The sequence below is a fragment of the Nanorana parkeri genome, unplaced genomic scaffold (genome assembly GCF_000935625.1).
Source record: "Nanorana parkeri isolate BGI_ZX_2015 unplaced genomic scaffold, ASM93562v1 scaffold1341, whole genome shotgun sequence".
Lineage (NCBI taxonomy): Eukaryota > Metazoa > Chordata > Amphibia > Anura > Dicroglossidae > Nanorana > Nanorana parkeri.
The window spans coordinates 43,390-69,643 of record NW_017307609.1 but is presented as its reverse complement, the minus strand read 5'-3'; the positions used below and the strand labels follow the sequence as shown (position 1 = coordinate 69,643).

At 41.9% G+C, this 26,254-nt stretch overlaps 1 protein-coding gene across 1 annotated transcript; it reads right to left on the bottom strand.

Annotated features, from left to right (window-relative positions):
- Positions 1 to 1,545: 1,545 nt before the first annotated feature.
- On the bottom strand, positions 1,546 to 26,254 carry BCAS2 (breast carcinoma amplified sequence 2). The gene is made up of 7 exons (XM_018569476.1): positions 26,129 to 26,254; positions 24,293 to 24,385; positions 20,579 to 20,649; positions 19,910 to 20,071; positions 12,017 to 12,067; positions 5,265 to 5,345; positions 1,546 to 1,707 (listed from the first exon to the last, which is right to left on the bottom strand). The coding sequence occupies exons 1-7, from the start codon at positions 26,219 to 26,221 to the stop codon at positions 1,587 to 1,589; spliced, it is 672 nt and encodes a 223-aa protein (XP_018424978.1). The 5' UTR covers positions 26,222 to 26,254; the 3' UTR covers positions 1,546 to 1,586.

Below are 26,254 nucleotides of genomic sequence, written 5' to 3'. Positions count from 1 at the left end.
AAACGACAACTCCGAAAACTGGTTATAGGTGACGCTTTTCATCAGTTTAGTGTCATCACTGATTAATGGCCCTAAAATTATTGCTCACACCCTAACGTTCGCGGTGATATGCAACATGTGCGGCACAATAGGCGCACCCGACGATGAAAGAGAAGCTGATTGGTTCCCATGAACAACTGCTCCAATCAGCTTCTCTTTCATTTTCAAATCTTAATTGAACAAACTGAAGACAGAAGCTGATTGGTTACCATGGGCAACTGCTCCAGTTTGTGTCTGCTCCGGTTTTTGATCAATTCCCCCCATTATATTTAGACGGTCTATTGGTAAAACAACTGGTCACTTTGATACAGGAGGTGGAAATGCACTTTAAGGTCGATGATCAATAAAACCAGAAAGGGTAGTATAAATGCTTTTATTCAAATTAGAAAATGCTGAAAAATACTAACATTTCAAAACGCAAGAACACATTTAGAATGATGAATTACAAATAATTCAAATGACCCCATTATGGGGGAAAAAAAACCCAAACAAAAAAACATGAATCCTGCTGCTGCTTAGGAGGGGTCCATTTTTGCCTATGCTGCCCACCACTCGAGCCACACAAATCTACTATGCAAGTGTCAATGTAAACTTCCACAGTGCTAAGAAAGCATCCATGCACCCAACATTACACCACTTGGGCTTGGCCACTGAGCACTGTATTATGGGAGGTTGTGAACATGTGCTACATTCAAAGAACAAGTGCATATTTGTGGTGAATCTAGTATTAGGAGAGTAGTTTTTATGCGACAGCAGGGACCTTATGTGGCAGACTGATTTTTTTTTTCCCCCTAAAGATTTCCTTAAAAAAACAAAACAAAAAAACCACGAATAGAATATAGATAACTTTTAAAAGTATATCAATATCCTTTATGAATATATATCCTTTCTAGAATCTTCACTAAGCTCTTTTAAATTCAAATAGGGAATTTATACCTCAAAAAGTAGTGCAACTGCTGCCATTACTATTATTTAGAATGTTAGCACACTTAGAGGTTAATAAGTGGTGCTGGTTTTAAGTCAACTTTTCGTCATTTTAAACTTAATAGTCCTGCCTAAGAGTGGGAAAAAACATGAAGCTTGCTAGATCATTTATTAACCATGAAATCATTCCCTTTTGCTCACTGAAACTAGTTTATTTGGTTACCAGAGGCGGATTCCCTGACTTCAACAATAAGCTCTGCCAACTGCCATTTCCCTGTGCTTTCCTTAGTTGCCAATAGAGGCACACTCATTATGTTAATGGAAATTGGTAATGCTCATTTCTTAGCCTTCAGGCCCTGCTAATAAAGTGAAACTAGTTATAAAAGCACAATAAGAAAAAAAAAAAAAGTTGGGCACAACTTTTTTTAAAGAAAAATGTCTGATGGGTGCACTTTCAGGAAAATAAATTACTAGACCAAATACAATTTTTGAACTGTAACCATTATAGAAATGTGTAAATGTGAAAGCAAGCACCAAGATTACAAAAACTGAATCTGCAAAAAAATAAAAATTAAACCAAAAGAGCAAACGTGGGGGAAAATGTTGTCTGAGGAAAACTGCAATTAATAGTCTTTTATATTTTCTTTGTTCTCTCCATCTCTCTGCTTGAGCTGCTGGATCTCATTTTCTAGATGGACAATAGCACGCTCAATCTCATAGTTCTTACTTACGAGGGATACCCACCTGAAGGAGAGAAATAAAAATGTTAAATGTACCAACACACACACTGAATTGAATACATTTTATATTAAAAAAAAAAAAGGACTACACAACTGTAGTAATCTACATTTAAGGTTGAAAAAGGGCGACAAATGAATAGACACCGTAAACATTCTTCTCTAATCAGACTCAAGCTTCCATCCCAGTTTTAATCAAAATGCACTAAAAAAGTGTTTTAATCATATACATATACTGAAAAGTACTGGATCGGAGGTAAAGGCAACACCTAGAGGGTAGCACTTAGAGGGTGGAAGGAAATTTACTAAAGAAAAAAAAAAATATACCAGGTACAGTTGTCTGGCAAAGGGGGAAAAAACCCCCACCACCAAGCAAACCTAGAAGTCTGCCTGATGGGTGGAATTAATAATAGGAACAAATTTTGCCGCATTTCATACACAGAATTAAAGAAATTTAAAAAAAAGTTTAAGCCTGTCCCTAAAGAAAATGTATACAGAACCACTACACTGATTTTTAACCATTAAAAAGGTTAACGAGTCATTTTTTTCAAACATAACTTTTGCCAACTATATTGGTGTGATTTGTCTGAACTTTGCAAAAGTATTTAATACGGTTATTGACAAGATTCAAACAACAACTAGAGAGGAAAGTATGTACAGATGTTAAAAGAAGACAAAGGATAGTTGTAAATAACGTATTCAAATTAGGATAAAAATTTGCACTGAAATACAACCATTATTACTGGGTTCAGATCCTGTGTAGCAGTTAATTAAAACACATGGTGAATGGAATAAAAATGGGCATTTGGGTCAGGATACAACTTATTCTGGCCTATTAAAAGATGGACAGCAACATATTGAATGAGGATCCTGACAAAACGGCAAGGTGGACACTGAAACGGCAGATAAAAATGTAAAGTTTTGTGCCTAATATTCATATACCATTGATATTGCTTCACTATATTATTAACCTCTCCGCAACCAGTGACGTACATAGTACGTCATTGGCAGCAGGCCCGTTTAAACAGACTCCCGGCGCCACTGTTTACAATTGTAATCCTGGCTTTACTGTAGAAGCTATTCTGGCGGCTCAGCTGCCATCAGATCGCTTCAACAGGCCGGTAAAGTTAGGTTAAAAAGACTGACATCATAAATTCCCCTTTACCTTGGTTGATATTTTGATTATATAGGAGAGCCCAACAGGCCAAGTCACTGAGTTGACCCACCGTAGGGTCAGGAAGGTTTTGTTAACAAAAAAAACTTGCCACACAGTTGTCCAAAGAGAAATTTTTAGGGCTGCGGAAATTAACGATTAATTGTTAATTTTTTTGATCGGAACTCACCTCTCCGCCGGCTTCCGGGTCTTCCTTCGGAGATCCGGTGACGTCACTGACTTCTCCCCCTTCCCCGAGTGGCTCTGTCGGCTAACGAAGGGGGAGGAGTCCGGTGACGTCGATGTCCGTGACATCACCGGACTCCTCCCCCTTCCCTTCATTACCTTAGCCAGAAAACATGCCAAGGTCAAAGCAGGCAGAGTACTGGTGACCTCAGGATAGGTAAGATCAGCAATTGAAGTTAATTAAAAATGCAAAAGGAGCTGCACCCACAAGCTAACAAACTATACATGTGCAACTACTGAAATTGTGTGAGGTCCCTTATAGCGGATGATGACTAGGGCTGCAACAACTAATCGACATAATCGATTATAATCGATTATTGAAAAAGTTGTCAACTATTTCAATCATCGATTTAATCGGCTTCCGATTGGTTGCCCCTGTTCACGGCTCCACACACGCTGCGCACCACACCTCCTCCCCACCTCAGACCCGCCCGCATCCATGCTGAACACGCCACACCTCCTCCCTGCCTCACGCTCACTGCCTGCCCAAATCCACGGTCGGCACAGGGACGCAGGGAGAAGAAGTAAGGAGGAGCAGGTGTGGGCGGATGACAGCCGCCGATAGACAGGCCCCATCTCAAAAACTGGTTGCTGGAAGACTGCTCAGGTAAGCCTGCACTTTCCCCACATGGTGCTCTATCATCTATGGCTGGGATAGTGGGATTTGTATTGGTCAATTGTGCAGTATATTATACAGACCAATGTACCATCAGCTATAGAGGACTACAAATCCCAGCAATACATTATACACTGTATGTATAATGTATTGCTGGGATTTGTTGTATTCCTATATAGCTGGTGGTATTCTGCATTGCGCTGTATAGAGGACTACAAAACCCAACAATAGTACATTATAGAGCGCAATGCGGAATTCCACCAGCTTTAGAGGACTACAACACCCAGCAATAGTACATTATACAGCGCAATGCAGAATACCGCCAGCTATAATGTACTATTGCTGGGATTTGTTGTATTCCTCTATAGCTGGTGGTATTCTGCATTGTGCTGTATAATGTACTATTGCTGGGTTTTGTAGTCCTCTATAGCCGGTGCCATTCTGCATTCATTGCTGTATAATTTTACACTTTCCATTTCACTATATTGCACACCACACTATCTTTTTTTTTTTTTATACTTCCACCGCTCCAAGCTTGCTCCTGTGATGGACTACAACCTCAATACAAACTAGTAGTCCCATCACTGGAGCCATTTTTTAAACTTTATTTTATTGTTTATCCGATTAACCGATTAATCGAACTTAATAATCGGCTAACTAATCGATTTTGAAAATAATCGTTAGCTGCAGCTCTAATGATGACCATTCTGAAGTAAACGTGAGAAGAGCCAAAAGGTCTGGGATTCTGTTATGCAGGTGTTTGTGATCGTACACAGGGATATGATGCCATTACATATACAACAAAAATGCATCACAATGCAGTACCAATACCAACCCTTAGATGAGCTGCCGACATTATCTTTTGTTAATGAGTTTTCCCTTCCTGGTATTCCTATGAATAACATACTTCCTCTACTCACACATTGACTGTATCTATGGGGGAGCCATGGTTGCCACCTAAACTATACTTCAAACATGACTTCCACTCTTCATTTCCATTACACAAAGCAGTGGTTAGACCCCACAGACCCTGTTACCCTGGTGAGGCCCCCTCAAAGCTCTGGCGAGACCCCACAGAGTCCTGGTTTAACCAGGGCTCTGTGGGGTCTCACCAGGGCTCTTTGGCGTCTCACCAGGGCCCTGAGGGGTCTCACCAGGCTGGTGAAATCGCACATAGCCCTGGTGGGACCCCATAGAGCCCTGGTGGGACCCTACGGAGCCCTGGTGCTGGTGAGACCCTACAGAGCCCGGGTTTAACCAGGGCAGTGTGGGATCTCACCAGGGCTCGGAGGGGTCTAACCAGTCTAAACCACATTTACCACTGACTAATGCAGAGTTGCAATGCAAGCAGATCAGCTAAAAGCAGTTGGATCTGTATGTGCGTTATAATTATTTGAAATTAGTCGATCGATTAAAAAAAATTCTATTAATCGAACAGGAAAATTTTAATCATTACCAGCCCTAGAAATTTTGCTTTGTATTTTTCTGGACTAAAATACTGGACAGCAACATCATTAGGGCATGTTTACAAAAATATCTTTGCACTTACGTTGACTCCATTTCTCTTAATTTGGCACCTGATGTCAGCTGAGAGTTCTTTCTCTGCCAATTCAAATCCTGAATCCGCTTTCTATGAGATATAAAATGAAAATTACTAAATTAAATCAAGTTGCATTTTAAATTTTAGTACAAAAGCCAGGAGTGTATATTTACAAATGCAAATAGAAGTTTACAATTAACATACGGTGCGATAGATATCTATCTACACACCCACATATACATGCAATTCTCTAAAAATTAATATTTAAAGTAGTACAGTGGGAGAAACAAAGTTTGAAAAATCGAAGTAAAAGGCCAGAAATCCCCAGTTAGACTTACTGGTAACAGAGTTTCCAAGAATCTTCCAGGACAGCAACCTGAGAGATTGTTTCCTGTAGACTGAAGAACCAAGCAACAAGTTTAAAAGCCCCTCACGCCCCCTCATTCCTCAGTTTTAAGATAAAGTAGAATACCTCCACCAGTGCACGAGGGGAAACAATAACAACAACATTATCAGGCTTGCAGTCCTGGAAAATTTTCAGAAATTCCGTTACCAGCAAGTCTAACTGGGTATTTCCTCCAATCATCTTCCAGTACAGCAACCTGAGAGGTTAAGCAAGATATAAAAATACCAAGCCTACCGTAGGGTGGGACAATCGTTTGAAGAACATTCCTTCCGAAAGCCACATTTTGTTCAGACAAAACAAAATGCCTGAACAAAACTTCAACCCTGTTATGCTTTACAAAAGGTGTCCAGATTTCACCATATGGCTGCTCTGCAAATTTGGTCCACCAAAGCACCTGCATTTTCTGCCCAGGAGGTTGCTATAAATTGAATAGAATGACTCAAATGGTCCTGGAACAACAGCTCCTTTCTTGTAAAACCATTAAATGGTCTGTCTTAACCATCTGGATATAGTAGCTCTTAAAGCCACCGAACCTTTCTTGGTACCACTGAATAGTACAAATGACTTGTTTTTCTGAAACTCTACGTAACTACTAAGTATTTTAGAAGTCAACGTCATTTCCAATCTCTCAATCTCTACTGGCATGCCCTGGTCACCCCAATAACCCTCAAAGGACCCCACCGACCTCAACAATCTCAGACCAATCTCCTTACTCCCATTCACCTCAAAAATCCTAGAACGCCTTATCTACAGCCGCCTGAGCCACCCCCTCGCCGATAAACTTCGCAATCGCTTACTGTGCCAGCTTTCGTCCCCTTCACTCCACTGAAACCGCCCTCCTAAAACTCACTAATGACTTACTAACAGCTAAAAACAATGGCAACTATTCCTTACTCTTGCTATTAGACATTTCTGCTGCTTTTGACACCGTTGACCACCTGCTCAAAAAACTCCACTCGCTCGGCCTACAAGACTCTGTTCTCTCATGGTTCTCCTCCTATCTAAGCGCTCCTTTAGTGTCACCTACAAATCTAACTCTTCCCCTCCTTTCTGTAGGGGTCCCCCAAGGCTCAGTCCTTGGACCCCTTCTCTTCTCTATCTACACCTCCTCCTTTGGTCAGTTAATAACCTCACATGGCTTCCAATACCATCTCTATGTCGATTACACTCGTATATATCTTTATACTCCACAACTCACCCCCTCAGTGTCCTTGCGTGTCACTAATCTACTAACTGACATATCAGTCTGGATGTTGCAACACTTCTTAAAACTCAACCTTTCAAAAACTGAGCTCATATTTCCTCCTGCCTGTGCACCTTCCCCCAACTTTTCCCTTGAGATTGTTAACACAGCTATCCAACCCTGACCCCATGCCAAGGTCCTAGGTGTCATCCTCGACTCTGAACTCACCTTTCTTCCCCACATCCAATCACTATACAAATCCTACTGCCTTCACCTTCATAAGATCTCCAAAATACGCCCCATCCTCACCAATGAAACCGCAAAATTACTCATACACTCACTTGTTATATCTCGTCTTGACTATTGCAACTCCATCCTCATTGGCCTACCTCTACACAGGCTATCCCCCCCCCCTTCAGTCTATCATTAATGCAGCTTCTAGACTCATTCACCTAACCAACCGCGCAGTGTCTGCAACCCCCCTCTGTCAATCGCTGCACTGGCTTCCTATAGCCCAAAGGATAAAATTCAAAATATTAACAACTTAGAAGCCCATCCACAACTCTGGCTATATCTCAAACCTGGTCTCAAAGTATCACCCTAATCGTCCCCTCTGCTGTTCAAAAGACCTTCTGCTTTCCAGCTCCCTCGTCAACTCCTCCCATGCTCGCCTCCAGGACTTCACTAGAGTCGCTCCCATCCTATGGAACTCTTTACCACAACCTGCCCAACTATCTCCCACTCAGACTGTCTTTAGGCGATCCCTTAAGACTTATCTCTTCAGGGAAGCCTATCCCACCTCAAACTAACCACTGAACTATCACTTTCTCAAACAATTCATCCCTATACAGCTACCTCCTCATGTATCACTTGCCCCTCCCTTTTAGATTGTAAGCCCTCACAAGCAGGGCCATCCTTACCATCTTGTCTTGAATTGTATTGTGATATGTCTTCCTTATATTGTAAAGCGCTGCAGAAACTGTTGGCGCTATATAAATCCTGTATAATATTAATCTGGCAGAACTGTAAGGTGAGGGTCTTTGATGGATAATGCAGAAAGAATCGCCCACTCTTCTGGCAGAGGTTATAGCCAACAAAAAAACAATTTTTAAAAAGGACAACCATTTTATCAAAGCGTCTTCAATAGGCTCAAAGGGTTCTTTACTAATCCCTCTAAAAAACCAAGGACAGATCCCAAGGTGGTACAATGCTTTCTCGTATGGGCAAAGAACGTTCCGTGGTCCTAAAGAATCATCTGATTAGCTGATCATCTGCAAGCTTTATGTCCAGAAAAACCGAAAAGGCTGAAATCTAAACCTTCAGGGTGCTAAGTGCTAATTTCTTCAACACCTGCTTGAAGAAAATCCAGTATAACTGGAATGGACGGAAACCATGTCTTTTTGGAGACACCATGAAGAATACACCTTCCATAGCTTATTATAAATCTTCCTTGTAACCAGCTTCTTACTGGAAAGAAGGGTTTTAATCAACTGCTGGGAGCAACCTTTCTTCTCTAAGATCTTCCTGTCAATATCCATGCCGTCAATCGAAAAAAGTCTGGATTGTGATGTCTGAATGGCCACTGAGAAAGAAGATTTGGAATCAGGGGCAGATGCCATGGACTCTGAATTGATCTCCTCTGGAGTGCCAGGAACCACATCCTTTTAGGCCCAGTGGAGTGACTAGTATGCAATTGGAAAGAACTAGTTTCTGTACCACTCGTGGAAGAGAAAGAGAAGGAAAAGCATAAACCAAATGGGAGATCCCAACTTTGAGAAAATTCATCTATGCCCTTGCAATCTCCTTTCCTTGTCAGAGAGAAATAATCCTGTACCTTTCTGTTCTTCCTTGTAGCAAAAAGGTCTTCTACTGGTAGCCCCAAATGAAGCTCCCACTGCCCCTGAAGAATAGGAGCTCGACTCAAATAATCCGCCAAAAGATTTGCGGATCCTCTTATGTGGACTGCTGAAAAGAGGATAAGATGCTTCTCTGCCCAGAGCAGAATCCAAGCTGCTATCTCCATTAGCTTTGGAGACTTGGTACCAACCTGATGATTTAAATATGCTACCGTTGTTGCATTGTCCGAAAAGATCTGGACCTCCTGCCCTTCCAAGATCTCTTGGAAAGACCACAAGGCTTCCTTCAATGCGAACAGTTCTCTCAAATTTGAGGAAGCATTTTGCAGTTCGTGATCTTCCCTGAGCTTCTAGACCCCGAGAATGTGCCCATCATCCCCAGGAGCTCTTGTCTGTGGTAATCATTATGGATAGTAATCGATTCCAAAGTCTGCCCTCTGACAATTTCAGAGGGTCAAACCACCAGATTAGGGACTGACGCATCTCTTCCGGTAATTGTACCTTGAGATCCAGGGAGTGCTTCTGCTGATCCCATTGATATAATAGAAACCGCTGCAGAAGTCTGGAGTGCAGTTGGGCCCACCTGATGGCCGTAATGGAGGAAGTCATCACTCCGAGGATTTCCATGATCTCTCCGAGTGACAGAAAATCTGCCGCAGGAGAGAGGTGAATCAAGTTCACTAATCCTGTACCCTTCTCTTCCGGGAGAAAGCTTTTGAGCCACTGGATCCATGTGAAAGCCCAGGAACTTCCTGCACTGGGCTGGCATCAGAGATGAGTTTTCTTGTCTATCTCCAAATTCATCAGAACCTCCTTCTCCGATGGAGCGAACAAAAGTAGGTCATCCAGATAAGGAACCAGAGAGATATCTTTTGAAGATGAAAAATAAGGAAATCATTTCTGCCAGAATCTTGGTAAAAATTCTGGGGGCTGCTGGAAGCCCAAAAGGCAGAGCGCTGAACTGAAAACGGAGAATGCCCTTGTTCGACTAAATTGCAAAATCTTGGATATCTCTGATGTTCCTGGAATATAGAAACATGGAGATGTGTCCTTTAAAGTCTAGTGTGACCATAAACACGTCTTTCTGCAGGAGTTTTCGAACCGAGTAAATACTTTCTTTCTGTTTAGGAGATTCAGAATGGAATCTGTTTAATTTCTTAAATTCCAGAGATTTAAATTCCAAATGATAACCTTTTATGCACCCTAGGATGAACTGATTTTCTGTAATCTTCACCCACTCGTGATAAAAAAGAAAAAAAAAGCAGGAGTCTTCCCCCTACTCTGAACCTGTCGCCACCTAGACTCCGGGTTGGAGGCCTAAGGAGCCGTAAAGAGCAAACCGCCTCTGTTAAAAGGGCCACTTCTTCCTCTGCTCCTGAGGTCTCCCGCCCTGCTTTTTCTGTTCTTGTAGGTCACGAGTGAAAAAAAATCTGTTCTGAAAGGTTATCTTCTTTACAGGGAATGTCTTCCCTTTTTCTGAAGGTCTGGCAAGCACCTGTTCCAGGCCTGTACCAAAACAAAAGTTTTCCCCTCAAAGGGAAGGCCACAGAGTTCTGACTTGGATGCAACATCACCATCCTAAAACTTAACCCATAGCGCACACCTGGCGGAATTACTCATTACAGCTTCTGCAGCAACACCAGATAAATAAGCCACTTCCTTGCCAACCACAGTCATGGAATCTAGAAACTGTTCTGCAGAGTCTCCATGAGAAATGTGTTGTGAAACACTTTGTAGCCATAGATCCAAGTTCCTGGCCACACAAGTAGAAGCCAAGGCTGGAGCCATGTAGGAAGATTTAGCGTCCCAAGCCCTACACAGCAATGCTTTGGCCTTACGATCCATCTGATCCTTTAAGTTGCCCGAATCCTCAAAAAAGGAGAGATCTGCTTTCTTGGAAACCTGAGACAAAGCTGCATCAAGCTTAGGACTTTAAAATAATTTTTGCTCTTCGTCCTTTCCGACGGGAAACCTTTTCCAGGATTTAAAGGCTAAAAAACTGTTCTTTCAGGATCTTTCCATTCACCAGAAATCAAACCCTTAAGTGACTGATGAACAGGAAAAACCCTGCCCTGGGAGTCTTGCAGAACCCTGTAAAGCCTATCCTGAACAGAGTGGAGGAGGATCTGGAATCTGTTCTGTAGCATAGACTGCTTGCAACGGATTATCAATGTCATCTAATGAAAAGAAAAAGAAAAAAAAAAGGAAAAAATGCCTCAGCTTCTCCTAAAAAGTTTCCCCCTCCTCAAGGGAACTATCTGCAGAATCCTCTGAATCCTCTTTCTGTTCCTCCAGAGCGGTTTTTTGAACCTCATCGGGAGGGAACCAGACCAGAAGACAGAACAGACGTACCAGCAAACTTCTGACGAAGTAGTTACTGGTAGCAATTCCGTAAAAGACGTTTTGAGCGATTGCACCGTCGCCACCATTTCACTTTGTATGCTAGTCAAAGTCCTGAAAAAAAGATGACTCCTTGAACATCAGCTTGTGGATACAGGATTCATAAAACAGTTGTAGTTGTCACAACGGTTTTTCAACTGTTTAGAAGCAGAGGTGGTAGGTGGAGCAGCAATCAGGTTAACCATTTCCTCTCCCACAGTATCCTATAGAGGCAGATAAAACATAAGAACTATCAATATTAACAAAATGATAATAACTGTCCCCATCACCTCACTGTGCCCAGCATCCTAAGGACGAAGGAGATCACTTACCTAATGTGCCCAGATGGAAGGGTGGGGTAACGGCTTAGCCTCTTCATCCACCACGGCTTCGCCGGTATTGAGACAGTCCTCACTCCGTCTGGCAGCGTGTCTCCTTGTGGCACGCGGAAGTGACCTCTGCGGCACACCGGAAATTACCTTTCGCCTACACAGAGGCAGTGTGCAAACGAGGCTTAGAATGCAAGCCCCCATCTCCATGGCGGCCACTCACACACACACACACTCTGCCGACATGCTCATGAGACTGCAACCCTGCACAAGCCAAGCAGGGCACATCGGACAGGGCAACCCGCCTGGAGGAAACAATCCCTGGGAGTCTATCCCCATTATTAAAAGGGAAGAGACCCGGTCACTGAGAAGGAAGAAACCCTGTGCAAACACCAGGCAAAGCGAACAGCACCTCAGCCCTCCAGCAGAGCCACACACAGGGGGACCGTTGACCTCAAGGCCATCCAGTCACAGAAAAAAAATAAACGTTGCACTGACCTGGACGGTAAGGCGGGGGGGGGTTTAAACTTAATTGTTTCCTATAGACTAAAGAACCTTCCTTTATATAAAAAATATTTCCAGTAGCAAAAAAAAAAAAAAAAAGTTACCTTAATTTCTGAAGATCTTTTTGTGCATTTTCAATCATACGCACAAGGTTTCTAAAAGACAACAAATTTAGCATATCAGACATTGGAATCAATTTATCTTTTAATAAATTATAAAAAACACCACTATAAATGGTATAGATCCTTGGTTCTCAACCGGTGGGTCGCGACCCTGTGTTCAGTGGGTCACCAGGTGCCTTCCACTTTTCTAGGTGAGAAGCTTCACAGCCTCCCCCTAGCGCAGCACTGTTAGTTCACGCATCAAGCAGCCATTCATATACTGTGTTCATTTGAATGGCACCCCAAACACACCTCCTCCCACAGTTCGATCACCCGCACTGGAACGAGCGGTAACGCAATGCCGTGCGTTTCATTGCAGTGCAACTTGGGTCGCGACTTAATGACCAAGGACAAATGTGAGTCCAAGGTTACACAGGTTGAGAACCACTGGTATAGATAACTATACAAGTTCCTCTAGATTGGTCAATAACTTGATACATTCTAAACAAAAAATACCATCTTAATAGGAGAAGATGTTAAAGAAGTTATTATTCAACCAATTTCTTTGAGCCCAATGGCTTACTTTATTAACAGTATCAAAAAAATATAAACCGCACCATCACAAAAAAATCCCCCATTATAAAAATTGACAACGTTATCAGTCACCTCATACATAAAATCATCAGAACAGCCCTCAACTATATACTAGATAGTATTTGGGGGTTGAATAAAGACATACGTCCATCAAGTCCAACCCATATGGGTCCACGCATCATCTCATTCTTAGGGATACTGGTATCCCTGGATATTACGGACCCTCAAGAAATTGTCCAAACGTTTCTTGAACAAATCTACACTCTTGGCTGAAATCACTGCCGATGGCAGTGAGTTCCAGACCTTAACCGCTCTTACTGTAAAGAACCCTCTTCGTCCATTGTGCTGGAATTTTTTCTCCACCAACTTTAGGTGGTGGCCTCTAGTCTACATATATGCATACACACACAGGGCTTGAAAAAAAATCTTAGGGTGTCTCACCAGTCAGTCAAAAATGTCACCAGTCAGCCACCAAATACCACCAAAAGAAAGCTCTGTGTCCCCCAAACATTTTTAAATTGCAAGGCTATAGTCCGGTCAGGACTATAGCCTTGCAATTTAAAAATATTTGGGGGACACAGAGCTTTCTTTTGGTGGTATTTAATCCCCACTGGGGAGGGAGGGGGGGTTATTTTTTACTCTATAATGAAAAGTACCGCAAATAAAAAAAAAAAAAGTTTCCCTACATTGTAAGACCCATATTTTTGGTAAAAGATGGAGGCACAATAGTCATTTTCGCACGTAGGCACACCATATCTGCGTATTTTTTTTTTCATTTTTGTATTACTTTTTTTTACACAACTTTATTGCCATCACATAGGGGGCTAAGAAGCCCCCTATGTGATAGCCAATTTACATGACAGGTCCTCTTTATGGAGAAATCAGGGTTCTCCAACACCCCTGTCACTTAGGAACCCCCAGAGAAGCAGAGATCTGCTTCAAAGACTTCTGTAGCTGGAGAGTGACACTGAATGCAGGAAGTGATATAGATATATCTAGATCTATCAATATATCTAGATATATAGATATATCTATATGGGTTGTTGGAAATGTTGTGGCTGGTGGATGTAAAAGAAAGGAGTGAGATCGCTATATATAAATAGCATCCATTAGCTAAACAGAATCAACTAAGGAACTGTTCTTTCATTTGATTTCCGTTTCGTTTTTACAACCCTTATACACTGCAAGTGGGTTTCATCCATAAGAAAATCTCAGTGTGAAATTCAGCTACGTTCAATGAATTGTAACAACATGTTGAATACATAGGGAGTACTCCCCAACAAAAAAAATTTTTGTACAATATTTATTTTATTGTTTCTATAGACAACAATACAGACATGTAAACACCCTGTTAAAAGACTCTCCCAGGGAGAAATCCAATCAAAAAACAGGGGAAAGATATGCATAACTTCTTCCCAAAACAACCACCATAAATTTCCCTTCCCATTGGTTTTAAAACCATTCTTCCCCCTCTGGGGGTCTTAAAAAAAGCAAGGAAAACAACAACCCAAAATCCCTCCCATCCCTCATTACTCTCCCCTCCTCCAATGGCCATGCAAAGGAGCCTCACATTCCTGGTAAGCACATGGTAGTGCTGTCAGACTCTATCCATGCCACCATAAATTGTGGGTACCTGTCCTGGGATCGCGCTACTATAACTCTTCAACCCTTCTTAAAAAAATTAATTTCTTTGACCCAATCTTAAATTTGAGGTGTATCTTGAGAGCTCCAATATCTAGCTATTACAGTTCTCGCAGCAAATTAAAAAATCTAAATAAGCCTTTAACTTCCTTAATTGGTCCTTAGTCAACAGCGCGACCTCAGGTGTAAACAGTCCCTGGACCGTAATAAAATGTGCTCCTATTTTATAGACCTTTTCCCAAAAAGATTGAATCTCTTGACAGGACCGCCATACATGTAGCATAGTACCTCTCTATCTATATCATCTATCTATTCCATCTCGTCAATATCTTAAAGTTCCGTTCCTGGATATAGCTTGAAATACTTGATTTAAAAAGTTAACACAAAAGATTGTTTCCAATCATCTTGGGATAGTCTATAGCCCAATTCTGTTTCCCATCCTCACATAATACAGTCTATCAGAGAAGGCTTGGATTAAGAGTATGTGGTATATCTTTTGATAGTTTGTTTGCTTTCCTTTTGGTTTATACACCTCAAAAGGGCGTCATATCTCGCCTAAGAGGTTTAAATCTGGAAAGAACAGTAATGAAATGTTTAAGCTGAAAATACGCATATCACTGTCCACGTGTGGAACCACCTTCTGGGGTCAGAAGAGATAAAGGATATATACCATGATCTGAAATGGCTTGAATAGGGGCTGGTTCCATAGTGGTCCATTTTAAAAAACTTGGACAAACAAACCCGCCGGGAAATCTGGATTAGTTAATATTAGGGGAGAGAGCTCCCTCATAGCAGTGGTGTCAAAAAGGGGGTGCAGCCCGCACCTGTGTCACCATTGCAGGGGTGACACCAAAATGACTGTCAGTCATTTTGGTGCCACCCCCCTCTAAAAAGTCGGGCACTCGGTCATTGACCGAGAGCCCGACAGTGTCAGGAGAGAGGTGACCCGGCGGCATACCTCATCCCACCAGGTGAAGGTCCCATCCCCGGCGGCATCCATCACCAAGATGGCCACCGGCAGGCATCATCAGATGGTCGCGCGTGCGCGATGACACGGCGGGGTGTCACCCGGTCTCCTGACCTTGGGACGCCCCTGCCTCATAGTCTGATAATATTATATAGTTTTATTGTCCGGTCCCAAATTTTCATTAGTGTCCTAACCAATGGAGGTAGAGGCCCCTTGATTACCCTTTTCTGGGGACGAACCCATGGGATCGAGGTCAATAGATATCCACAATTTGATTCTGGTAGAGGAAAAACCAGTCTGTAATACAGAGTTAAAACTGCTGCCCAATAATACAGCTCCATATGTGGAAAACCTGCTCCTCCATCCTGTCTATGCATTACTAATATATCATGTCTTAATCGTGGTGAAGTAGATCCCCACACGTATTTGATCATAGCTGCCCTCAGGATTCTAAAATAAGATCTTGGAATTTTAATCGGAATTGTCTGAAATAGATAAATAAATCTTGGTAAGATATCCATTTTAATCAACTCCATCCTTCTCATCCACAAATGCATTTCGATGCTGCATCTCCACCAATAATTGCACATAGTTCAATTCGTAAACTCCCCAACAATTAGTGGTGATTGCCATCAGCCTAAATGAGACTATGAGGAATGGTGGAGGGCTGTTCTGATTACTTTATGTATGAGGTGTATTTTTTATAATGGGGGATTTTTTGGTGATGGGGCTGCATTTATATCTTTTTGATACTGTTTATAATAAAAGTAAGCCATTGGGCTCAATGGAATTGGTTAAATAACTTATTTAACCATCTTATCCTTTATTAAGATGGTATTTTTTTGTAATCAATTTATTTTCCATCATAACATACCTCGAAGGATGGTCATTGACAGACAAATGTCTGTCATGTAAATGATGGGTGGGAAAGTCTTTATCTAGGTTTCATGCACCACTTCAGGGTATTGCTGACAAGAGTCACATGTAAAGGTCAAAATGCTCCCTTCATTTATCAGTGAGATAAAGAAAAGATTGCGCTAGCTGCACAGAGGCTATGGCAAATGTTACTAGCATTTTTATTTATTAAAGTAACATATGAAAATCTTGAAGCATTGAATTACCCGAAATATTAGCAAAAATGTATCTTATTTGTGTTTCACTTGGCTGTAGATCCTTAAAAAGAACTATGGGGTTAAGGCTTTTCCCCATAGTTCTCCTTAGGGTAACAGGAGGACACAAACTAGCGTCCTCCCGTCACCCTAAGCTCAGTATACCGCAAGCTACAGCACGTGGTATACCGAGACTCCACAGTAAACCGCAAGCTACTGCTCGTGGTATACTGAGACGCCGCAGCTGAAGCGGATCCTGACAATTATGTCTGGATCCGCCCAGCTGCATGAGTGACAGCTGACTGCCTATCTTGAGGCAGAGCCAGCTGTACCCGCCCCCTCCCCCATCCAGCGCTGGCGGATCGTAGCGGGGAATCCAGCCCCTCCCCTGTCGGCAGAGAGCTGCGACAGGATCGATAGGTGAGCTAACGCCGGTATGTGTTCGCTCACTTCCCGATCTACTGAGCCGACCTGTGACAGTCTCATTGTGACAGGTCGGCTAGAACTATGAGGTGAGTGAAAAGCACTCACCTCATAGTTCTCCTTTAAATCATCCCACACTATCCTTCTTTCTGGAGGGTGGCTACTATTGTTCCCCATGGTCCCTGTGTGTTGTAAAGTAGCCACTGCTCCAGGCTTGCTCCTGTGATGGACCACAATCTGACAGTTAACTTACTAGTCCGTAAACTAACCTCATGAAAGGGTATGTAGGCAATGAACCCCGATTTCAGAACATCACACTAAAAAGAGACTATAGGAAAAGTGAAAACAACCCCTTTAGTTAAAATGCATGACCAAGGCCTAATCCTAGTTTTAAAAAGACATGGGGGAATTTATTAAAACTGGAGCAGAAAAAATTTGGAGCAGTTGCCCATGGCAACCAATCAGTTTCTCTTTAGTATGTTAAGGTAATATTTGAAAATTAAATATGCTGATTGGTTGCCATGTACAGCTGCTCCAGATTTTGTCTACTCCAGTGTTGATCAACTCCCTCAGTTTCTTTGTCAACTTTGCATTAATAGTAAAATTGCATCAAAATGGAAATTTTAAACCGAAAAAAAAATTAAATATGTCAGGCTGAAACTGAAAATATTTCTTTTTTCAACCGTTATTTTACGCCGGCCGGGAGTTCCCTATATCTGAGCGGGCGTATTTAAACGTCTCTGGCACTCACGCGTGAGCGGGGAACTGGCTAAATTTAAAAAAAAAAAAAAACAGGCAGGGATGCCTGTTACCATACAAGTGATCCGCCAGCTATGGAGTCGGCTGATCGCTTATATAAGCTGCCGGTCTGTGTCCCCCCCCCCCCCTCCCTGTGGCCCACCCTCTCCCGCTGGTCCCAGGCTCCGCTGTGCACATTGCGAGCCCGGGACCAGCATAGTGGCTCTGACGGGATCAGAGGGAGATTGGGGCACAATCTCCGTCCGGTCCCCTCTCCGCTGTCAGAATGTGGAAGTGATCTATATTACATCACTTCCGCATTCTTGCTTCACACGATGGAGAGAAGCTGATGGAGAGAAGCTGATGGAGAGAAGCTGATGAAGCAGATCTCTGCGTCATCAGTTTCTTTGGGGAGTCCTAGGCGACACCCTGTCTCCATAAAGAGGACCTGTCACATCCTCTTTGCCATCACAAAGCCCCCTATGTGATGGCACTAAAGTGAAGTGAAAAAATAAATAGGAAACAAAAATTAAAGTTGCATTAACCTCTTGCCATCCGCCCGTCCCTCTGTAGTGTGAATGCAGAAGTGATGTGTATTACATCACTTCCGCATTCACCTGAATACTGGAAAATGGCCTGGATGGGAAGGGGATTTAACACCCCGGATGTCAACTGGTTAAAAAAAAAAGTTTTTATTTTTCATGAAACACATTTTTTTTAAAGTCCCCACCCATATACACGCATGCAAACATGCATCGGGTGCACATATGTGCGAAAACAACGAGATTGCGCCCATTACGCCGCACATGTTACATGTCACAGTGAAAGCAATAATTCTAGGGCCATTTATCATCAATAACACTAAACTGATGAGCGGTAGAACCTTTTAAAGCGTCGCCTATGGTCAATTTTGGGTATGGTACTTTTTTGCGTTTTAGCAGGTGCGCGCAATTTTTAAGCATGACATGTTTGGCGTCTATTTACCCGACGTGACCCGGTCTTATATTTTACCAAAAAATGGGTAATAATTTCCTAACGATGGCAAAAAAAAAAAAAACTTTTCTTTTTCAAAATTTCTGTAATTGTTCTTATTAGTAAACAAATAAAACCCCCAGTCATGATTAAATACCACCAAAAGAAAGCTCTATGTCCCCAAAAAAATGGTATAAGGCACCATTCACACCTAGGCGTATTGTAATATGCGCGTCTGTCGCGCAGTTTTTTTTAATGCGGTTCGCGGTAAAAAAGTTGTGCGACCGTCGCGCGATTCCGAAGGCTACTTGGCTGTATACCAATGGAAAACGCCCTACAAAAAACGGCCCAAAGTAGTACCTGGACCTTTTCAGGCATGGGCCGTTTTGTAGGGCGTTAGGGACGGGCGGAAATACGGCAAGGTGGGGACGAGGCCATTGACTACAATGCAATTTATATTTTTGACCGTTTTGTAGAGCGTTTGTCGAGCGTAGAACGCGCTACAGAACGGTCAGGTGTGAACGAGGGCTAAAATTCATTTCAGTACAGATTTGTATGACGGAAAAAAATGTCAGTCAAATTATTGCAGCGCTAAATACTGAAAAAAGGCTTGGCCAGAAGGGGGTGCAAACACCTGGTTAGCAAGTGATATATATATATATATATATACACACATACACATATATACACATACATATTTTTTAACTTTACTGTTGGGGCTTCTTTGAAATATCAGGGTCTTTAAAATAGAAAAAAAAAAAAAAGAGACTGAGGACACAGAGTACTCTTTTTCTGCATCCCACCTTATAAAGAAACGGAATTCACTATACATCGTGGCTATAGTACGAGTTACTATGTACACAATTATGAACAGGAAGTGATGTAGATCACTTCCTATTCATTCATAACTGGTACATAGTAACTTATACTATGTCACAGGAGGGTGAGCCAACACTGCAGGGAGGAGAGCTCAAGTCTCCCCTCACTGCCAGCCCTTGCTCCTGTGACAGCGCACGGCTGTCTCCGCCCCCACACCGCTATCCATCCTGATTGGTCAGAGGAGGCTGAGGAGGGGGGGCAGTGCGGGAGGAGAGCCCCGGCCTCCTGTGACAATACGGCTCGCTGCGCTGTGGAGGAGAGAAAATAGGCATGCACCACAACTTCGGCCGAAAGATAGCACGTTCGGCATTTTGCCAAAAGTGCCATTTTCGGCCGATAGGTTTTGGTGGGTGGGCGAAATTTCGGTAGATCCCCAATTAATACATCACAAAAACCTCCAGGTAATAACAGGTTATACTTTTAGGAAATGGAATAATGATTGGAGGCACACAGCAATGGGAAAAGTACAGAGTGACAGTTTATACCAATGTAGCATTTAGTTTATTCAGTTATTTTTTGTCACAGGTTGCCTCAGCCAAATTTCAGAAATACTTTTCCTCTTCCCAAACTCACTCATTATAGACTTTCCATGCATTGCAGCCATGCTGGGACATAATTTCAAGATTCTCAATTCGAATTGCCTGGTGTTCCAGCTGTGCCATTGAGTTATTAACGCACTCCTGCCATGCTGTGATGTCATTCCTCTGACCAGAGGAAGGAGCAGGCAATTCATATCTGAAATTTAAAAAAATAAAATAAAAACTGTATTATCATGGATTGTCTCATTTTCAGAACACGCAAAACAACTTTGTAGGATTTAATTTCTTACAAGCTTTAGAAGTTTTCACAAATCATTAAAACGTGGAATCATCATCCGTGTTTCAGAATCAAGAACTATATTACCAATGTTTATGCATCATCCACAAACCAGGACATAAAATATATGACAAAAGGTATTAAAAGAAAAGCATGTCATTTATTGCAGTTGTATTATGTGCTCTTGTATTTTTAAATAACTAAAATATATAAATATCTACAAGTCACAGCACAGATTTATAAACCAGTATTAAACAATTCATATAATCTGTGCATAGGCATGGACAAATGGGTAAATTAAAGTTTAAAAGTTGATTATGTATCCGAATATATTTACTTCTTAGGCTTAAATCAAAAAGGGCAGATGTGAACAGATATGTATGATTACATGCAAGGGGCCACACATCAACAAATAAAAATAGCCACCTTTTCATGCTGAGAAGTTCAAGCGGTTGGCGGGCAGATAGTCGTTCAAACTCGTTTCTCATTATTTCAGTCTGCAAATAAAAAAAAGGACAATTAGTCAAATTCCCAATGCACAAAAATCTAGTATTTTGTACCTTTCTGGTAGTGGAAAATATAGTCTATTTTTTTTTTTTTAAAAAGGACCCCTGATGGTCTGATGGTCTTTGGGAAAAATGTCTTATCCAAAACCTTTGAAAGTATCAGATGCCTGGGAACCTCATGTGCAGTAGGTCGATCCACCAGGCCCTATAAGACAGCAGCCATTGGAGAAACCAGAGCAGATGACAGGGATCGAGGCATTGAAAACGCCTGGAAATGTATCAGTTGTTGAAGAGTCAGCAGCTGTAGAGATCTACAGCAAACCAACATATGAGGCAAATATGAAGTCTTCTTTGACACAGCCTTAAAAAAAAAAAAAAAAAATCCCACACAACTAAGTCACCAGTTTTGCTTAAAGTGACAAACTCAAGAGTTGAATCTTAAAAATGCATTACATTACCTTAAGTAATAACAAAAATGCATCTTATTTGGTGTATCACTCAGCTGTAGATCCTCAAATGATCTCACTGTCCTTCCTTCTGGGGGGTGGCTACTTTTGTACCACATGATACCCGTGTGTTGTAAAGCAGCCACTGATCCAAGCTCGCTGCGGTGATGGATTACAAACCCAATACAAATTAAACTAAATGCGAGATTGTAGTCCATCACAGGAGCGAGCTTGCAGCAGTAGCTTAAAGTCCATTTCCATCTTTGTAAGCGATTTGCCTTTATTGTGGTAATGAAGAGGTGCAGTGATGATGTAGAACTGCACATTTTCATGACTCGCGTTGCAAGCTTTCTTTTTTTTTTATTAAGGTTTTATTAGGCCTACAGCCTAAAAAATTACACAGGAAATTATCAGACACCCAGGTATCAGACTGTAATCAGCTGCCCCCTCCCTTTCACCCTATGCAATATGATCAGTAAACACCAGCTCTGCCTTTATACACAACACACTGTCCAGGGAAGGGGGGGTGGGGGCCTTTTTAAATAAAAAATGAAAGCCAAGCACAGTGATCACTAGTTTATAGGACCCTCCCCATCTCTTTCTCCCCTGGGAGGAGAGAGGATTCATTGTGGGACATTTAGCAAGCTAATTGGCAACATAATTATTTGCAAATCAGGCTGCTTCTCCTTCAGAAAGCTATCTGCAACAGACACCCAGGACTGTAAGCCTGTCAAATAATTTTCTGAAGGAGAGGCAGCCTAATTGGCAGTTGATTATGTTGCTAATTTGCTTAATTAATGCACCCCAATAGGTTGAGGTAGATAAACAAAAAACATTGTAAAAAGCAGACTGTACAGTTGTGGCCAAAAGTTTTGAGAATTACACAAATATTAACTTTCAAAGTCTGCTGCTTCAGTGTTTTAAGATCTTCTTGTCAGATGTTACTATACACTGAAGTATAAATACAAGCGTTTCATTATTGTCAAAAGCTTTTATTGACAATTACATTAAGAATATGCAAACAGACAATATTTGAAGTGTTGACCCTTCTTATTCAAGACCTCTGCAATTCTCCTCGTCATGCTGTTAATCAACTTCTGGGCCACATCCTGACTGATGGCAGTCTATTCTTGCACAATCAAAGCTTGGAGTTTGTCAGAATTTGTGGGGGGTTTTTGTTCACCCTCGTCAATGCGATTAAGGTCTGGGGAGTTTCCTGGCCATGGACTCAAAATTTCGATGTTTTGTTCCCCAAGGCACTTTATCACTTTTGCATTATGACAAGATGCTCCATCATGCTGGAAAAGTCATTGTTCGTCACCAAACTGTTCTCGAATGGTTGGGAGAAGTTGCCCTTGGAAGATGTTTTTGTACAATTCTTTATTCATGGCAGTGTTCTTAGGCAAAATTATGAGTGAGCCCACTCTCTTGACTGAGAAGCAACCCCACACATGAATGGTCTCAGGATGCTTTACTGTTGGCATGATACAGGACAGATGGTAGCGCTCACCTTTTCTTCTCCGGACAAGGTATTTTCTGGATGCCCCAAACAATCGGAAAGTGGATTCATCAGAGAAAATAACTTTACCCCAGTCCTCAGCAGTCCAATCCCTGTACCTTTTGCAGAATATCAGTCTGTCCCTGATGTTTTTCCTGGGGAGAAGTGGCTTCTTTGCTGCCCTTCTTGACACCAGACCATCCTCCAAAAGTCTTCGCCTCACTGTGCGTGCGGATGCACTCACACCTGCCTGCTGCCATTCCTAAGCAAGCTCTGCACTGGTGGTGCTCCGATCCCGCAGCTGAATCAACTTTAGAAGAAGGTCCTGGCACTTGCTGGACTTTCTTGGCCCCCTGAAGCCTTCTTCACAACAATTGTACCTGACTCCTTGAAGTTCTTGATGATCCAATAAATGGTTGATTTGGGTGCAAACTTAGTAGCAGCAATATCCTTGCCTGTGAATCCCTTTTTGTGCAAAGCAATGATGACTGGCCGTGTTTCCTTGCAGGTAACTATTGTTAAACAGAAGAACAATGATTTCAAGCACCACCCTCCTTTTAAAGCTTCCAGTCTGTAATACTAACTCACTCAGCAGGACAGAGTGGTCTCCAGCCTTGTCCTCCTCAACAATGACACCCGTGTTAACAAGAGAATCACTAACATGTCAGCTGGTCCTTTTGTGGCAGGGCTGAAATGCAGTGGAAATGTTTTTGTTGGCGATTAAGTTAATTTTCATGGCAAAGAGGGACTTTGCAATTAATCTGATCAATTTCCATAACATTCTGGAGTATATGCAAATTGCCATAATACAAACTGAAGCAGCAGACTTTGTGAAAATTAATATTTGTATTGTTCTCAAAACTTTGGCCACAACTGTACAGTGTTTCAGGTCATCAACTCAAAATGTCTTTAAAATGTTTTATAGAGTTGTCGCACAAACTATTTTTAAATTTAATTAGGGCTGCAACAACTAATCGACATAATCGATTTTGAAAATAATAGTTAGCTGCAGCTCTAAATTTAATGTTATTAAAAAATTACCTTTTAAATTTAAAACTAGTCACTGTAATGTTCCAAATCCTTTTTTTTTTTTTTTTTAATTAAATGCAATATGGCAACCTAGAGGGATTCTGTGCACAGTTGGTGTACAGAAGTCCCTTAGAAATGTCACTTCCTGCTGCTGTGATTAGCTGACTGATATTCCCAGAAGTCTGTACTAAGGTACCAGTACAGTATTTGGCAACCTAAAAGTGTGTCAGTCATTTACGAACAGAAACCAAAAACAAGCTCAGTCATGAAGGGGTTACAATCAAAAATGTAATATTTGATGACAAAGGTCAGATACTACCTAAGGATTAATTACTACTAAAAAGGGATGCAAACACTGCACCTTTCCTTATTACAACACAGGAAGCCCACTTGCTGATTATAAATGAACCCTCCCACTGAGAAATCAGTTTGGAAAGGACATGGGGAAACAAACCGCTAAACAAAGTTGGTAAAAAAACATTGTAATTTACAAAGATCACCCAGAGAAGATTGATTTTTTTTTCCTGAACAAAAGTTGAGTTGCGCTTTAAAGCTTAGGCAACATATATTAACCCTGACCTAATATAAAATTAATAGTAAACAAAAAATGTGATGACTGGCGTTGTCTAAGAAAGCTAAAACAAAATAAAAATCAGCATACCTCAAATGCAGAGTAGTCAGGAGTGGGTAAATAACTCAGGTAATTTTTTGTTGGGCGATATCTTCTAGTCTCCTCTTCCACCAGAGCTGCTGCCTAGGTGCATAAAAGAGACATAAAAATGATTACAATTATAAAAGTTAAAACATACCTTTCTGAACAGGATAATCTTTTTCTTCATTACCCCCAGATTTAGCTACTCGCGGGTTAAAGTAGGGAAGCAGCCAAATTAAAGATGCAAAAAGGGTACTCCACTGCACCTAAGAGAAACTGCTACTTGAAGAATCTTCAGAACCTGACAGTCCCAGGAGTGTCGGATCGCTGGTTCTTCATTGCACTCAATGGTTTGATCCACCACCCCTACATCAATACAGGAGGTAAGGGCCAGCCGGAGGAACCACATCACACAAAAGGAGGGAATCTGACACTCCCAAAGTATTGAATTCTAAATTTTCTTTCGGTGGAATTTAGGGCAGAGGCTGATGGTTCAGGCAGCAGGGGTGATGCAGGAAGTCTGTTTTAGTACATTTAGATTTCAGCACCATAGTTTGTTTATAGATACCCTGCCAGGTCACTACATTAATTAAAAAAAAAAAAAAAAAAAAAAAAAGTTCACTGCAAGAGAAGAGGAATTATACTCACTTTTCCAGCAGCCCATGTGTCCTACACCCCTCCATTAGCTTCTACAACATTTAACACTTCCACTGGTTCCTTCATCCAACCCCTACAGGATTTAGTAGTGACGTAGGGATCAGAGGATGGAACCAGTGAATGCTTGGGGCACTGGAATATATCTCTTATGGAAGTGTTTAATGTACTCCAATTACCTAAAGTCACCATCTGCTGACAGCACAGAGCTGTGCCACAGGCAGGAAAGATCCTGACAATATTGTCAGCACCCACCTGGCTGCCTGACTGACAGCTGGTTCTACCTCTCTAGAGCCAGAGCTGGCCATGCATGCCCCCAGAAGATCACAGCTATTACTGTATGTAGCGCGGACTACAACCGTGACTTTCATGGCCCCCAGCAGATTAGATATAAATACTTACACGGGGCCCAGTTGGACCAAAGAAAGCCCCACCCCCCAAAAATGTATTCCTGGAATTCTGCTTTAAAGTTGGTACTTGCATAAGAATGGACACCACCTTGTGTCACAGCACTCACTCCTGGTGATTTTCCAATCATTGTGGTAGTCAGTATTATCATACAGCAGGCCTGATAGTGGTGTGACATTAAGAGAGTGTATATTGCCAGTGACAGACAAACAATGATTCTTAGTGCATGCTCCTGCTGCATGCATGTCAGAAATAGAAGAATCTTTGTGTCTTTTTGCACAAGTGAATTGCCACTGGTGACGGGATGGCTAATGTGACATGGTCCTTAGACAAACTGCATAGATTTGTACCACACAGAATAAGCAGTATGTGGCCCAGGATTCCTGATTACCTATGGTCACTGACATAAAAGATCATTTGTCACAATTTGCAACTTTCTGGCTGTTAAATGTCACAATTTCTCATTCTGTGCCACCAACACTTTCAGGCCCAGTGTATAGGTAACAATTACTTTTTTTTGTAAAAGTTTTAGATTAAAAAGGATTTACAAGTTATACTGACATTGCACAGCAGGTCATAAAGTTAATCAGATGGCAAATCAGTGTGCCAGCCAATACAAAATGACCCGCCAGCCAGCAGCGTGACTGTCCTTGTCCCATACACTTCATACGATGAACATATACAAGAGAAGCCGGGGTTTATAGAAACAAGCGCTGACGTACAGCTCCATGTGACTTCTCCAGCTTCACTAGATGGCACCATAAGGGCGAATACTGCACTCACCGCCTCCCGAACTCCCGCGGCATCGTAACCCTGATCAAAGTACGGTAAAGCGTCCACTACAACATCACCGGCAACCAAGCTCGTACCCGCCATGTTGAAACCTGGCAAAAAAGAAAGGTGCACATG

Excerpts from the sequence above, each read along its gene's own strand:
- BCAS2 (XM_018569476.1), bottom strand. The coding sequence starts at position 26,221 with ATGGCGGGTACGAGCTTGGTTGCCGGTGATGTTGTAGTGGACGCTTTA. Across the intron at positions 20,650-24,292 it reads CTGACTACTCTGCATTTGAG|ACTGAAATAATGAGAAACGA; the intron begins GTATGCTGATTT and ends TTTTATTTGCAG. Across the intron at positions 12,068-19,909 it reads GCATGGAAAGTCTATAATGA|AAACCTTGTGCGTATGATTG; the intron begins GTGAGTTTGGGA and ends GTTGTCTTTTAG.